The 16,403-nt window shown below is 36.7% G+C and overlaps 3 protein-coding genes across 3 annotated transcripts; 2 read left to right on the top strand and 1 right to left on the bottom strand.

Moving 5' to 3' along the window:
* The first annotated feature begins 2,527 nt into the window (after positions 1-2,527).
* On the top strand, positions 2,528-2,857 carry LOC135638424 (auxin-induced protein X15-like). Its single transcript, XM_065151538.1, has one exon. It carries the CDS (start codon positions 2,528-2,530, stop codon positions 2,855-2,857), a length of 330 nt encoding a protein of 109 aa, XP_065007610.1.
* Positions 2,858-3,249: 392 nt separating this feature from the next.
* Positions 3,250-8,937, bottom strand: LOC103985545 (RNA pseudouridine synthase 3, mitochondrial). Its single transcript, XM_009403276.3, has 9 exons — positions 8,532-8,937; positions 7,421-7,489; positions 7,124-7,282; positions 6,901-6,948; positions 6,730-6,810; positions 6,217-6,333; positions 5,768-5,869; positions 5,280-5,438; positions 3,250-3,862 (listed from the first exon to the last, which is right to left on the bottom strand). The coding sequence occupies exons 1-9, from the start codon at positions 8,865-8,867 to the stop codon at positions 3,488-3,490; spliced, it is 1,446 nt and encodes a 481-aa protein (XP_009401551.2). The 5' UTR covers positions 8,868-8,937; the 3' UTR covers positions 3,250-3,487.
* Positions 8,938-9,685: 748 nt separating this feature from the next.
* LOC135638135 (18S rRNA (guanine-N(7))-methyltransferase RID2-like) lies at positions 9,686-15,907 on the top strand. Its single transcript, XM_065151098.1, has 9 exons — positions 9,686-9,867; positions 9,972-10,047; positions 10,386-10,469; positions 10,553-10,608; positions 12,280-12,336; positions 13,321-13,370; positions 13,462-13,614; positions 14,068-14,203; positions 15,523-15,907. The coding sequence occupies exons 1-9, from the start codon at positions 9,772-9,774 to the stop codon at positions 15,685-15,687; spliced, it is 873 nt and encodes a 290-aa protein (XP_065007170.1). The 5' UTR covers positions 9,686-9,771; the 3' UTR covers positions 15,688-15,907.
* The last annotated feature ends 496 nt before the right edge of the window (positions 15,908-16,403 follow it).

The following is a 16,403-nucleotide window of genomic DNA, read 5'->3' as shown; positions in this document are numbered from 1 at the left end:
TGCTTTATTCGTTCTCGTCTTATAACCATGTTGATAATAAAAATTATCATTCATCCTCATCCTTATTCTCATTTATTCACCTCCCGTAGGTGTCTATGTATTCGTGAGTACAATTGACATCTCTAAAATATGTCATAGTCCGAAATATATGAAGTTGTCATCCGAGCGATAGATAGATGATATAAAAAATCAAAGACACGTAGAAAAACAAAATAATCTATTGCACATTTTATTCAGATGTTTTTCTTTTCCAATTTCTCATGTCATAAGTGGAAACTGGTGCTTAATTTGTGCTGAATTCCACTCCTTTTTGGACAGTATATATAGTTCTTGAATCATGTAGCTGCCCAACCTTCGACAAATCTCAAGATGCAAGTTTCATTAGTGGTTGATGGTCACTTTACTCCTCACTCCAATCTCTTTAGATATGCCCGGACACAAAAAAAACAACCCAACCATAGGGTGCCTTCATTTGTTTTCGATCTAATATGAGCCACAATACAACAAATATGTGTACAGATTACAATTTAGTGAAATATTTGATTCGAGGTACAAAGTCTACATCTTAAAGACTCCTCCTTCAACTGCTTCTGGATTTAAAATTGCATATAAATGCACAATCCAATTAATTTCTTCATGAAATCATTCAGGGAAATGGACTACAGCGAGCTGAGAGAATCGCAGGTGCAGATTATGTCTGGTGGTGGCTTCTTCAGTCACATTGAGCTGATTAGATCTCTAATTATTATAAGAACATCTCAGTGGGAGTACAGAAGAGTAATTCTCTTGTAGGTGTTAATTAATTGGAAATATATAGCCCGCCCACATGAGTTTTAAGATTTTTTGGCATTAGCATAAAACCATGTATTTCTTTTATGAATTGTATAGTGGATGCATACAAGTCATCACCTTCACAAGGATTGGCAAACAAAAGATGCAACAGATAGAAGCATATGTGAAATCACAAAGCTTATGTTTCCATCAATTAACACTTGTTAACTACTATTTAACTGTGATCCCATTCATGTGTGTGAAGTACCTCATCATCAAGGTGACAACAATGGAGCAATGATCTGAAAACTTGCCATCTGATATATTTCTCTTTTAACTTTTTGGCTGGGAATGCTACATGAGTGGCAATCCATGTCTTAAGGTGTAAAGAGTCTGCACAAAGCAAAGTTGTTTGAGGCATTGTCTTCCTCCATGTCTCAGTTAGAGACACTAGCAGTCTTCTTCTTAAGTTCTGTAGATGTGGTCTGAAACATTGTGGAGAAAATAGTCACAGGAGATCTGATGGAGTTCACTATAACCATTGAAAATTTGAAGCTATTACTGTCAGCAAGATTAGTCAGTAAAGATTTTGATTGTTGATAATAAGGTTGTGGTATCAAATCCTTACTTTTCAGAAAAAGAAAAGAACTCTTTCCTTGACTACTTGCAAGTAGCTTCCTCTCACTAAGATGTCCCTCCTCTAGACATTTAGCAGCTTGATGCTTAATCCACCAGTAGAGGGCAGATAGGTTGACAGAACTTAATAACACTTGCTTCTGATGACTAAAGACTTGTGAACTAAATTTCTAAGAGCACTTTGGGTCATCATCTATTTGACATTGATTGGGGATTCCAAAGGAATACCTGAACTGGACTTTCCAAGAAACTCCACCTTTTTGTCTCAACTATAGATTCATAAAATTTAATGTTAGTTGTTGCCAGTGTGACATGATCATGATTTATTTGCCATGTCTTTGTTTCCCAAATGCCAAATGACATTGATTGGAGATTCCAAAGCAATTCTTGGAACTGTACTTTCCAAGCAAATTGTACCTTCTGATGTCCTGCCTTGTTGTAATCATCAAGTCCAAACAATGGCTGGCTCAATATTAGAACACAAACAGATGAGACATAACAGAACATGGAAACAACGATTGATTAGTTTATGGATCACAAATTCTACAAGACAGACAATATAAAATTATTGGATAATGTTCTGTTTCATAATAAAATATCAGGGAATGGTCTACATGTCCTCAAAATATTCACAGCAAACAGAGCTCACATAAGAACAGCTTGAAGCCTAAAGAACACAACATATATATATCATTGATATGCTTGGCCTTGTTCATGATTAATGTAGTTGTCTGCACGTCCTAAGATTAGCCATTGTAGGCAAACCTTAGATAGGAACAGCTTTAAGCCAAAAGAACACAACACACACAACTGCAAGTCCAACCTCTCTCTCTCTCTCTCTTCCTTGATATGCTCGTTGTTGTTCATGACCTTCACCTAGTCAGTCAATGTTTCATGTTCTTTCTTCACGTCTATAGTCTCTCTCTCTCTCTCTCTGTCTCTCTATTCATATACTTGGTTTTGTTCATGACCTTCAGGTAGTCAGTCCTTGTTGTGTACTTTCTTCATGTTGATGACATATATCGACGTTTCTCTGTGAAAGAACACCTCTTTGATCGTCTTCTTCTTCTTTGGGTTTTGGCTGTACTCATCGATGGGTCACTTCATCCGCAGCTCGAAGATGTCGGTGCTATTCTCCTTGAGAGGGAAGAAGAAGAAGGAGAAGGATTCACGGAGAGAGAACATGAAGGACTCCTTGTTGGATGAAGACGAGGCGGCAGTTCCCAAAGGATGCATGGCAGTGTACGTTGGGGCTGAGATGAGGCGCTTCGTGATCCCGACGAGCTACCTTCGCCTGCCGCTCTTTCGCGTGCTGATGGAGAGCGCGGCCGACGAGTTTGGCTTCGATCAGGTAGGCGGGCTTCGGATTCCATGTGACGAGGAGGACTTCACGGAGCTGCTGAAGACGACGAAGAAGACGATGAAGAGTTCAAGGAAGACCTTTTTGTAGCATGCGAACGCGTGCATAAGAAACTTCATGCACAATAGAATGAAACGTAAGCCATAACTCCCACTTTCCCTTCTGTTAATTGGTGGGATCCGAGAGTGATCTGTATGTCACCATTGATCTCATGTTGTGGAAACAGCCCCTCTTCGAGTGATGTTGAATTGTTTGATCTGGTGCAGCTGTTTTGTTTTCTTTCTTCTAATCATTTTTCGAGGACAAGATATCAAACAATCACTTCTCGATGAGAAAATAAACATGTGTTGAATTCAGCTCACGATCAATATGTATTTCTTTTTATATCACACATAAACAAGCCAAAAAAAGGTATCCAAATTTTCCTAGAAATTATGACAATAATTCAAGACTCGGGAAATAAATAGGCAATTACAAGGAGATGAAAGAAAAAGTTCTGTCAATTGTCTGCCCTTAATAGAGTTAATGATCCATTGGACCATAAAGCCCGAGGAACAACCGGGCAGCATAACCTGAGCAATACGAATCTTGAACCAAACATGAGAATTAAGCGGGCAGAGAACAGTGAAGAATGAGAATTCATATGTGGTTTGCTGATGAAGGGGGAATACAACAAAAATTAAAAGAGAAAAGATATTTGACACAACCCTAATCCACACACTAAACTAAGAATGATGACATAACATTCCAACTTATTTTCATGTGAGAAGGCATCGGTGCAACAATTCGGAGAAGATCAGGCTTACTGGTGGACCATGGATTGCATTCATCGAGCCATTCACCTGAACTGCCAAGAAACTTGGAAATGTTGGGGATTACCATTTCTCTGCAGTGGAGGTGCAGTAATGGGACTTTCGACAGGACACTGCCCTTTTGAACGTCTAAACCTTCTGGTCTCCGCAGCTTGTATGGTTTTCCACTTAATGTCTCGTAGTCCACCCGAGGCATTTGTTTCCATCTCTGGTGCACAAACCAACCGTACTTGTAGTCTCCGACAATGGGAGTGCCCAGTGCTTCGGCACAGTGGACTCGGAGCTGCAAGGAAAACCAAAAGCGGTTAATGAATAAACACACTTCATTCTGTTGTTTGCACTACAAAATTCTCATCCTTTCATGTTGTTTTCTCTCTTTAAGCCTCCTAAGGACAGACATTCATGCTGATCCAGATGAGGACAACCATTCAAGGATAATTATGCTTTATGGAAAGCAGATACTTTGTTTGTTGATCGTCCATAATTCCACATCTATACTTGGATGTCTTCTTGGACATGTCTCAGATGCTTTCTCAAAATATCCAATTTTCTTTTTAAATTATGAAAATAACAGGTTGTTTTAGAATAGTGCAGTATGCTTCATGATACTTACTGAAATAATTTTGTTTTTCTTAAGATGTTGTTAGCTTGATTCTATGGATATATGATCAGCATATTGTTTTATGTCATATGTCCTAAGCATAAAATTTTGATCAATGGGATCAACATGATAATCTTATCCCAACAACTAATAGTTGTTTCCATCTTCTCTATATTCATGAATTATTATATTACCCAGAAGATATTATTTTCATGATGAATAACTTAGTAACACTGATTACCTGTTATTATTCATGACATGTAGTTATATATTCAAACATTAAAATTAAATTTCGAGCCCTACCATATATAACATCTTCATGTACCATATTCATTTCTTTTCAAGATTAACATAATGACACATCTGTTTCAATGTTATATGTAAATCCTGGTATCCATGCTTTCACCGGCTAGGCTATTATTCATTAGCTATGTGAATGTTAGAGAGGTTAATAAAAATACAATCAAACTGATAACATCCACATGCTTACTCAGTAAAAATACTAAAAACAATGAAATGACAAAGGTGATTTCCTACTTAATTATTCCCATTTTGTTTTTCTATTGTTGAGGTTCACAAATATTAACCACAGGTATGTAATATGCAATTGAAATTCATTTGTGAAAGCATGTTAGAGGGATCATGAAGGTACGTAGGCTTTTCCAGATAAAAAAGAGATAGAGAGAGGTTTAGTGATGCCATGCCGCTAAGTCCTTAACAATGATCTGTAGAGATGAGATAATTTCACAAGGCAGTGCAAATCAATTATTTAAAAAAAAAAAGAAACACAGTATTAATTAGGTTTAGTGATAAATGCAATTCTCTGTGTTGCATTGGACCAACAACAAAATTTACATAGTATCGTTTTTTATCAAAGCAGCCTAGTCAACTTCCTGGTCCTCCAAACCAGACATGGCATCTGGTACGAAAGTTCAGTGCTATAACTGGTCCAACTATTAGAGGCAATGCATAAGGTCAAACATAACCAAGAAGAATGAGAAGCACAACATTTGCCTCTGATGCTTGCGACCAGTAAGCGGTTATTTAAAACGCACAAGGGGAAGAAAACTTTGCTTTGTGCTGGTTATTTAAAACGCACCTGATGCTTGCGACCAGTAAGCGGGCGCAACTCAACCCATGAGCATCCGTTGATCGTGGGTCCCATCACCCTATACTCAGTTATGGCATCTTGAGAACCATCTATCCCTGAAGGATGGGCCAGAATTATTCTTTCTGCTTTCCCATTGTTTAGAAGCACCTAAGATCAGAGTCAACAGGTTGAATATGCAAAATCTAAAACAAAGATGATTAAGTTGAAATATAGTCCACATTCATCTAGAGTGTTGTTTCTCAGAAAGTTCGCTAGAAACAATCCACTGGTTCTATCTATATAAGTCACGAGAGAAGCAAAGTGAGGTTGGAGTTTGACACATTTTATTGTGTATGAAGAGTGGTTTGCACCTTATACTAGATGATATTCAGTCAATCATTTCTTCTCAAAATGCATGAACAAGGGCAAAAGCATGGAGATATTTCACTGCAGAAAATGACGACTCTTCCCCTGCATTACTAAGTACAGAAATCTACCTTCGTAAGTGGAGCAGAAATAATGCCTTCCCTTTCTTTAGGAGAGCCTATGACCAAGGCCCAGTACCTTTGGGTTGTGGCCTCACAAGCATTATTCCATATCTACAAAATAAGTTGGAACAGGAATCGTGTAATGGACATCAATAATTGAGTTACAGAATTCCAGAAGGAAGAATTGTCTTGATAAGCCTAAACCATGTCGTGCATGCATTAATAAATTGGATGGTGGTGATACTCATGTCATCAGCATTCATATAAACTCATATGCCTATGTAAAACCACAAGTTTTTCTTGCAATGGTAAAATCTAATGCTTAAATTATTCACAAGTAATTTGACTCATGAACGAAGGGCTAGATAACAGATTTTCTTTTTTTGCATTCTTTTAGATATTCATGATATACCAAATATGCTTGATCTTGTTGGCATAGCAGGGACATTGGAACATACCTCAGAAGATGATTTTGCTAGATTTACATTAGTGAAAAGCCAGTGAAGATGAGTGAGGCTCTCTTTTGTCCTCCCCAATAATAGCAAGCCACTGCTCTCTCTGTCAAGTCGATGCACCTAAGATTGCAAAAGAGGAATGATGAGAAACATCTTAAATTTTAAGACCAGAAATACATATGCATTAATCAAAGTTGTCAGAAGCAATGGTGCAGCAAGCAAAAACCAAAGTTTAAATTCAATGTGCGGAATGTGCCCATATGATCTGTGATTGATGTGGATCAACATAGATTTCATTTCTCAGCATAAGAATTATGCCAAGCCAACACAATTTCAGCATGCCCTTGGCATACTGTGAACACAGCATGGCATGATCTGACACTTCCATGTATGGCAAAGAGACAACAACAGTAACAACAACAAGCCATACATGTATCACAAAGGCAGTATCGCAAACTGATTTCTATGTATAATTAATATTGCAAATCTTGAAAATGATCAACTTTTAGAGCTTACCAACTTAGGACCCTGATCACTGCCATATGATAATGCTGCTGCTGCCAAGATGTCCATGCTATTGTGAACTGGTAAGTTTCCCTATGAAGTATTTAGTACAGAAAATGATAAGATAATATACCCCAACAAGATTAACCAGTCAACTAGTGGAAGAATAATAAAAGTTCAAACCTTCATGGGCACTTTAGGGGGCTTATTTAGCACAATGATAGCTGAATCCTGAAAATTCATAGTTCGTCAGTATGAGGCAGCAGATTTTTACAGACTTTGGCTAAAATTTTGCAAAAGCAAAGACCAAACAATCACAAAGAAATGTCATGAGAGCAACAATGATCCCAAACCAGATAAGAGAAGTCTAGGTTAACAAAAGGAGAAGATAAAATAGGAAACTGGCCTTGTGAATGACAAGTCTTCTTATGTATTCTATTTCATCAGCATTGGGATGCAAAGTTGCAGTTGGTATAGTGTCATATCTCTTAATGATCTTGGTCTCTGCAGCTGATACAGGAAGATGAATCTTCATGCCGGGCTCCATTATATGATTATGCTTAATCTGCACGGGGGCTGCAAAAAGTAGTTAATTCACTTTTATAACTAAGAATAAGCACTCAATGAGCAGGTTGAACATTTCTCAGGCCATACAACTAAAATGTCATTTGGTGTATGATTGATGAGGCTTAGTATGACATACCTTTTTTAAACAGTGCATTAAATAATTTTCCTCGGTTTGAAAGTCATGATTTGAACTTTCAACATGCACCTGTTAGAAAATCAGATTTAACTCTCATTAGTTCTCATTTCACAAATGGCATCCCAATTGAAATCCATAATGAAACAACACATATATGACACAACACAATTATGCTGTTTTAGCAAATTTCAAAAGGAAAGATAGTGTATACTACATCCAATGTACATGGCAAGATAACATCTAGTTTTTCTATACACATCAACAATTTTACAAATGAAAATATTCTCAGAAAAACTTGATTGTTCACATCAATAGCAAATCAACATATTATGGGAAAAAGAACAACATGTATGCATGGTTCTTAGTATATCACATACACAAATGCCTTATGTAGATGATAGGTGTGCCCTGTATACATTCTCTGGCAATACTGAATAAAGGTGATCAAGTTCTTAGTTCTCCTTCCAATTCTCTACATTGATGTAAATTATACACCTCCACAACATCATTTGAACTTAAACCAGTCCAAACGACAGGGGTTTTACTTACATATTTTAGTCCTACAGATATTTTTGATTTTTCAGATAAGTCTCCCAACTACATTATTCAAATGAAAGCCCATCAAATGCTTAACCTGTGCATATTCAACCCTCAAAACAAGTATAATGGAATACAGCATCAGATCACAATTTTTTAATCTTAAAAAGGAAATCATTTAATGATATCAACCTCATCCCAGATGGTCTCCTTTGCTAAGTTCTTTTAATATATAAATTTAAAAGAATTCTCATTACATAAAATGAGGTATATAACACACACATGGATTCGAACATGAGACTTATCACTTATGAAACAATATACTAATCAACCCGAATGTCTCAACAGAGACTCCTTTGCTAAGTTAACATTCCACATTTCAACTTCAACTTGTGTAAACGGGAAAGGGTAAAACAGCCTTTTCTTAATAATAGGTTAGGTTAAATTGATCGGCAGATCAACCAATATACATATAAAATACTTCCATATAGACAACAAGATCCAGATGACTTGTATGCAAATTGAAAGATAGGATAGGTCCAGAAAACCTAGCAATAGCATATGCGCCGCTTACCAAGCCGTTGTTGAAGTGGCTCTGGATGACTTCCGGCGGGATATCCGCGAAGTAGTGCTTGACCCAGCTGATGGCGGTGACCCGGCGCGGCTGGCCGCCGGCAGCCGGATCTTTCTTCCGGCCGGGGAGAGGGTCGGTGCTAGTCGAGGGGAATGGAGGGAGGGATAGCAGCTGCCGCGGCTTCGGGCCCTCCTTGGGTTTGCCGAGACGGGCGACGTTATTAGAGACGCGGATGACCGGCTCGGCCGTCGCCGGAGACGGCGGGGCTATCCGCGATAGCCACCTGACCACTCTCAGCACGACCCGCGGCGGCGACCGGCAGTGGCACTGGAGCATAGGGAAAGTAACTGGATTCCGACGCTACAGCGGCAGGGAAGTCGAGCACGGAGGGAGACGAGGCGAGACTTAGGGCTTTAACTTCACGCCGGCACTTCTTGGACTTTTCACGCGTGCCTGTAAGATGGGTTTCTAGCCCAAGCCCGTTACGGGAAATCGAGCGGGGAGAGGCTTGACCCCGTGCTTAGGCGCGTTTGTTGGACGTTAGATTTTCTTTACGATTCGTGTTTGTCAAAATATAGATATGTTGGGTTTCCAGCCCAAGCCCAAACCGGAGGCGAGGCGAGACCTCACATCGGGCTTTAACTCGACGCCGGCATTTATTGGACGTTAGATTTGCTTTACGAATCGTGCCGATAAAAGATGGACGGGCTGGATTTGAGGCCTAAGTCCACACCAACTTCCTATCGTTATCACTAAGAATTTGGGAAGGCTAGGCATAAAAATAAATAAAATAAAATCACAATTAGCATGAAATATAGCACTAAATCACAAATAATTTTATATGACAATAAGTTGTCTTTCGAACAAGTAACATTATTCTAAGGTATTTTTATATTAAGAGTAGAGGACAGCATCATATTTGATTCTTTAACAAATATTAAGTGTTATATTCACAACCAAAATAAAATTTATTCCCTTGAAATTAAAAAAATTGGAACATTTTTTTTATTGTGGAATATTAAGGTTTAAGTATAAATTGCTGACGTGGCTGTTGGTGGATGATTATTTATTTATTTATTAATTTCCTACTTTTGCTAATACAAAATTAGATGGCAAAAACCGCCCTGCTTCGGCCCACATCTTTCGGTCGAGACCTACTTGTAGTAGAGTTGGGGTTGGCCTCGTGTACAGGCGTTCAAAAGTTAGGGTTCATTGGATCGCGGCGGTGAAGTTGGCAGAGATGCCGAGGCCGGAGGTACAAGCTCCGCCGGAAATATTCTACAATGAAACGGAGGCACGCAAGTACACCACTTCCTCTCGAATCATCGAAATTCAAGTACGTCCCTCTGCCTTCCGCATCTTGTTCCTCGCCTCTTTGTTTGGCGAAAAGATTGTCTTTTTCGATGCTAATCTGTTTTTATGGATTCGTTTCTAATTCAGGCGAAGATTTCTGAGCGAGCGCTTGAGCTTCTTGCGCTGCCGAACGATGGGGTACCGCGACTTCTACTGGATATAGGTGAGTTCAAGTTTTATATAAATGTTGTGCTTGTTTAGGAATTGTTCGGATGAATGTTCCGTGGGCGCGGTACGTGAATTTGGACCGAAATATGAATTTTTATCAGTTCTTTCTATTGTGGCATCTTTTGTTTATTGTTTCGGTTTATTCTATATGAAATTGGCTTGTAAGTGATTCTATTTTGTTGGTTATTCAGCTGAATAAACTGTTTTAAGTAAATTTTTTTGTCCAGAACATTGGAATTGCATGCAGTGACATATCCTATTGTGGATGGGTTATGATGTCGTAGATTCAATTTCTGTTCTGTTCTGCTCATTTACATTTCTTTTCTGTTTTAGGTTGTGGATCTGGGCTCAGTGGTGAGACCCTGTCTGAAAATGGGCACCACTGGATTGGCTATGATATTTCTGAGTCAATGCTAAGTGAGTAGATTCTGTTCTTGTGTAGCAGCAAAACTTATTCGTTTTCTGTCGTTTATCTTTATCTACTTGGCTATTTCATTCAGATGTTGCACTGGAGCGTGAAGCAGAGGGTGATCTTTTGCTTGCCGATATGGGCCAGGTAGAAAAATCATTAGCTCTACCTGGCATCGCTTTGTGATTTGGGTCTCCTGTTTTTTTAAAAGGATGGCCTTTAGTCTCATCAAATATTATGCATCAGACTAAAGATATTTAGATTTGTGTCATGCCTTTTCGCACTTCGTGTGAGCCATAGGAACTCAACTTTGTTTTTCTCATGTTGCTTATACAGTATGAACCAGGGTACCATCTAATGTGTGTTTAGAAATAATCTTACTAATAGCACTTCCACAAGCAAGTTTCTTATTGCTACTCTACTTTCTGATGCCCTTATAGGTTGGGTTAGTGCTGCTAGAGTCTTGGTTAAAATAAGTCACTGTAATACAGAGACAAACAACTTTATTTGTGTCTAACAAACTTAGTGACTTAGTACCACCATCTACAAATTCTTTTATTTCCATCAAATTTTCTTATGTCTTGGAATCATATATTTTTGCTTTGAATCTTGCCTTTTTGTACACTTTATTTCCAATATTAATTCTCCAATGTGCATACTTTGCAAGAGTTGAACTTAAGCATAAATGATATATGTTAGCTCCATGCATTTTTGTTTCAGAATAAATTATAAAAGCTCTTTTCTGTGGCATGAAGAAGACGTTAAAAGATGGGGTTTTGCTTGTGAAACAGTAAGGATAAGTAAGCCTATTTAATGTTTAATAATAATAGCATCTCAGGGTGGTCTTATGTTAAGCAAACACCCTGGTTCCACCATCGTGTACTATCCAGATGTCGGGTTCCATATGTCCAATGGGGTTGCAAGCAAGCTGATATGTAGATTTGAAGCAACTAAGGTGTCGTCAGGTTCTAAATTTGAGACACCCGAATCTCGCTTCTTAAGGTTGTTATTGGAGTACCTGCCACTCAATTCAGTATAATATGCCCTTAAATCACTGGATATTACAAAAAAAATACATTTTATTCTATAATTTATGCAGATATTTTTTAGATCATATTCTTATTCTTAATATAACTTTGGAATTTTTAAATAAAGATTATCTTGCACTTTAAACTTTAAGTTTGACTTTAAGTAAGGTCATTGATATCTTGTGGCTATGGATCGCAGTCTGATAGGAAAAGATAACCTCAGAGGTGTACAAATATGGTTGAGCTGAGGCTATCTCAGGTATAGTTATGCTCTTGCCATTTGTAGAGGTCCTTTTGGCTGCTTCATCCAGGAGTGTGGTAATAGCATGGAGAATTATGTAGTTTCTTTTAGATTTCGTTGAAGCACCTGCAGATCATTCAACTTTTTTCTTGATATGGAGGATCAATGCCAAATAGGTTTGGCCTTCTGAGGATACAATACCCTTTTGATTTTGGTTGGTTTAGCTAAAACTTGAACTTTCTATTGGGCTTCATTTTCTTATACCAACTCAGCCAAAAATTTATGCCTGCAAAATTGTAAAATGTTAGCCCTTTTTTTATACCTACGGACAAATTTCATACTCAAGTAATCTAATGTCTTCTGCTATTCTTAACTGATGTGGAGATTATGTAAGTGGATAGTTGTCTAATTAAGAATGATTTTTGTATTAGCTATTTCTCAAATGTAGAATTCCCTCAATGTCGCACTGCCCAGAGAGTAGGAGTTTTACTGAATGTTTCTTCAGTTGTTTAATACTCTAAATGATTTTGATGAAAAGGTTTATTGCAGGGCTTAGGCTTACGACCAGGAGTTGTTGATGGTGCTATCAGTATTTCAGCAGTTCAGGTTGGCAATTTTATTTTTCCTACTATCTCTTTTCCTGCACACAAAAACAGTTGTAATATGTTGTTGCTTGTTTGAGAAGATTCTGGTAGTGTAAAAGTCATTATAATTTTTTACTAATGATGTTTCTTTTCTTTTTTTTTTATGCGCCGTAATTTTGTCTTGTTGGTACATGTTTATTCCTGATATACCTGCGTGGTTGCCATTGCTAAGTTGTATTTCAATGATTTTGTGTTTATGATTTAGTTTTTCATAAGGAAAAGCCTGAGTTGCACATGGATTTTTGTGTCATTTACATAATCTTTTTGTTGATTTAAAATGTATCAAAGAATGCTCTAGTTTTTTGTGTCAAGCTAGAGCTAAAGTGAGTTTGGATTTTTATGTTCATAAGGAGTTTAATGAGATACATACATATATAAATTCTGGCTCTGATTGACATATTGGCATTTTCCAAGAAAATCTAGCATCTACTGGTGGCAGGTTTTATGCGGTTACACAAGTTAGTCATTGAGAGCATAGAGGAAGATTTACCTAATTAATTAATTGCTGTGTGTATATATGAAATGATCTTGTGCTGTAACTGTGATCTGTTGTGTATGTATGACAATTTTTTGGATAATTATTTCTTTTGAGCTATGCTTGTTCTGGTGATGTTTTTTAATTTTGTCTTTTTTTTGAGTTAAGGGAGATAGAGAGAGAAAGAAGGCTTTTACATAAAGGATTAATGTTTATAAATTTATTATACAGATCTTCAGAGTTTAGAATTGAGTTATATTGCTATGTTTTTGCTAGATACCAATCCGTTGAGATCGCAGTAGAATTACAAAATAAAACTTTGCCCTCTACACTTTCAGTTTATTATACATGTGATATTTTAAAACATTAAAAACAGAGCACACTTGTGATGCTGCTGCACTATGATTTATTATACATGTTACTTATTAACTCCTGTAGCGATCTTTAATTTTCTTATATATGTATTTTCAGTGGTTATGCTATGCTGACAAGTCCTCTCATGAACCAAGGATGCGACTAAAGTGAGTAGTTGATACTTGATAGAACACTTCATTTTACTTTTATCTGCAGTCATTTTATGTGTCATTAACTCATTTGCATTGTGCCCTTTAGGGCTTTCTTTGGTTCGTTATATAGATGTCTTGCAAGAGGAGCAAGAGCAGTGTTGCAACTTTATGCAGAGAACATGGATCAAAGTGAGATGATAATGATGTATGCCATGCGTGCTGGTTTTGCTGGTGGCATTGTTGTTGATTGGCCACATAGGTACATAATTAAGCTGTTTATTATTTACAAGTTGCATGTTCTTGTAGAGGTGCTTTCTTAATTTCCTAGGTTAATATTATCATATTGCTGAAATATTTTAGAGGGCTGAAGTCCCAGTGTTTGCATAATTCTTCTGAACTACATTAGGTGTTTGCAAAATACACCGTAGCATTTTTTTTTTCTTTTATTTGTTATACTAGCTTGGTGTATTTCTCAAAATATAATGACTGTAATATTGGATTGAAGTGGAGAAATGAGTCTTTCATGGAAATTTTTTATCTTAGGGGTATTTAGATTGGTCTTGGAGACTTCTGAACAAAAAGAGATCTTCATATTATATCCATTTAGAAGTTTCGATGTATTAATTTCAGAATTCCAGTACATGGTGTACTCAATTTGATGTCTATTCTGTTATTGATTTGGTCTTCTATCTAAAATGTTTGTTAACCACAGCTCAAAAGCAAGGAAAGCATATCTTGTTCTGACATGTGGTCCACCTTCAGTACAAAGTTACCTTCCAAAAGGGAAAGGTGAGGATGGTGCGATGTGCAGTGAAGATGAGGAGAGTGATGATGATGGAAATCAAACAGTAAGAATTGTCAGCCATTTCTATTACATTGTTCTCTTCTAGATCATTATAGAAAGATTTGATTTGGTAGAATATGAAATAGTGATAATAATTCTTTTATGATGTGCAATTCTCAATTCTTGTCTGTGAGTAGACTTTTATTAAGTCTAACTGTCTGAATGACATTCATAATGATCTTTAGACTTTGATTTTTAAACAGTTATATGAAGAAACTATTGTTATATTTCTTTTATGAAATTTCCTACGTTTTATGCTACCATTCTCAGGTCTGTGAAGCATTTCTTTTTGTTCCTTAAAACCATAGAGCCAATATTGTCTGTTCTTTAAAAACTTGATGAGTTGATTCCTTGTCTTATCTTCAGTGCTATAGCACGTCTCAGCAAGCGAGATAGAACAAGGGCCTTCTGTTTTAAATCAGTAACAGTTTATACTACAATTTTTAGGTCATAAGTTAGTGGTAACAGTTGAATGCTGAAGCATTCAGTAGTGTTTCTTAGTCTTCTATGAAATACGACACTCTACAGAATTATCTGGTGCATATGCAAATATGTGTTAACAGATAAAATGTGTGGTTATATGTGTTAAGAGACAAAAATATAGGTTTGTTAAGTTTTAATTTGAAATATAGGTTCAATTTGAAATGGTTGTATAGGCTTGTTAAGTTTGAAATGCTTCCTTGTGTTGGGCCAAAATAAGGGCACACTAGAAATTTTTGGTGCTTATGTTTACAATAGTTGACAGATACAATATTTGTCTTCTGGACAAGTTTACTTAAAGTTGTTAGCAGATTAAATCTTAGATGTTCTTTCTTATTGATGCTTGTCTACAATATTTGTTAGTAATTTCAAGTTATTAAACATCAAGAAGATTTTTTTTTGCTTCGCACTCCGATTTAACCTTAACCCATCTTTGACTTGTAATGGATCTTAATCTTGATATGAGGTTTACCTCATAAAATTCTTCACATCTTATGATTTTAAAAGTCACCAAAAAGTTTGCTGTTGTTTTTTCTTCTAATCATATAGAGAGGGGTTTCTATTATGTATTCTCAAAAAAATTTATTGCCAGTCATGTGAGTAACTTCGTGCAATACATTCCAAATGCCACATGTGCATCTTTGAATGAAGTTTTTGGTGTTAACTGTAGGAGGAACTTCTTGTAATATATTCCAACGCCAATGATGCATATGTGAATTGTTGTGACCGTTGAAATACCGTGTAAAATGTTAACAAATCAAGCTTATTTGTATGGCCTGAACTAAATTTATCAGATTATTTCATGTCATCATATCCCAATGATCCATTTGTTTCTGGATGCAGGTTGGCATATATGACCGAACCCGACCAAGGAAGAAGGCGAAGATAAACAAAAATGGGAAAGGAAAGGAATGGGTTTTTAAGAAAAAGGAACAGATGAGAAAAAAAGGATATTCTGTACCTCCCGATACAAAGTACACGGCACGGAAACGGAAGGCTCATTTTTGACCATCCAATGCTCAGAGGATCCCTGCATTAATTTCATTTTCTGTTCTCTGAGAATTATATAGATGTAGCAAACAGTTTTGATAGGATAATATTCAACTCCTGGAGATAGATTCAATGCAGCCAAGACATATACTAGCCATAGAGTTTCACTTTTTCTGTTGTATTGACCAAGGGTGTTGAAGCTTTTCTAAAATGGTGGCATCTTTTTGTGGAAGCATGATTTAGGTGAGTTCTCTTGAAAAGCAAAGAAGTTCCGGATTGATGTGAGTGCTGAGAAATATTTTTCCTTGCCATGTGTTGCTTGTGATTGAAGTAGTCCTGATGTTACTCTTTAGACACTGTACAAGTTTACCAAAGGGAAATGAGATCAATATGCTTGACTAAACATAATGAAACAGCTGGTTTCCTGTGCTACAATGGGCAGACCTTTTTATCCTTTTTCCTTTCATATTTATTCCTCCAACAAGAAAACCTATATTATATTGTTTTTTGACCATGAAGGTATAGTCGGAGAATTTTAGATGTTTTCAATGTGATTAATATATTATGAAAAATATTTGTTATTTTTATTTTTTTTTTCAATTTTTAAAATATTTTTTGGAAAAAATATTTCAAAATTTTGAAAATAATATTGATTATCAATAGTTAATGGTTGTTAAAGTGAGGTAGATGTGGCGGGTCGTGTTGTATTATTAGAATTAATAGAGGTTTATGGT

This window comes from Musa acuminata, chromosome BXJ3-5 (assembly GCF_036884655.1).
Source record: "Musa acuminata AAA Group cultivar baxijiao chromosome BXJ3-5, Cavendish_Baxijiao_AAA, whole genome shotgun sequence".
Lineage (NCBI taxonomy): Eukaryota > Viridiplantae > Streptophyta > Magnoliopsida > Zingiberales > Musaceae > Musa > Musa acuminata.
Note: the sequence above shows the minus strand (reverse complement) of the source record. Positions and strands in the feature narration are given on the sequence as shown.

What these genes read in the sequence shown, in the direction of transcription:
- LOC135638424 (XM_065151538.1), top strand. Translation starts at nt 2,528, where the DNA reads ATGTCGGTGCTATTCTCCTTGAGAGGGAAGAAGAAGAAGGAGAAGGAT.
- LOC135638135 (XM_065151098.1), top strand. Translation starts at nt 9,772, where the DNA reads ATGCCGAGGCCGGAGGTACAAGCTCCGCCGGAAATATTCTACAATGAA. An exon ending in GAACCAAGGATGCGACTAAA is followed by an intron (nt 13,371 to 13,461) that starts GTGAGTAGTTGA and finishes TGTGCCCTTTAG; the next exon opens with GGCTTTCTTTGGTTCGTTAT. An exon ending in ATGATGATGGAAATCAAACA is followed by an intron (nt 14,204 to 15,522) that starts GTAAGAATTGTC and finishes TTCTGGATGCAG; the next exon opens with GTTGGCATATATGACCGAAC.
- LOC103985545 (XM_009403276.3), bottom strand. Translation starts at nt 8,867, where the DNA reads ATGCTCCAGTGCCACTGCCGGTCGCCGCCGCGGGTCGTGCTGAGAGTG. An exon ending in GTGATCAGGGTCCTAAGTTG is followed by an intron (nt 6,334 to 6,729) that starts GTAAGCTCTAAA and finishes TTGCAATCTTAG; the next exon opens with GTGCATCGACTTGACAGAGA. An exon ending in TTACTGGTCGCAAGCATCAG is followed by an intron (nt 3,863 to 5,279) that starts GTGCGTTTTAAA and finishes TTTTCCTTGCAG; the next exon opens with CTCCGAGTCCACTGTGCCGA.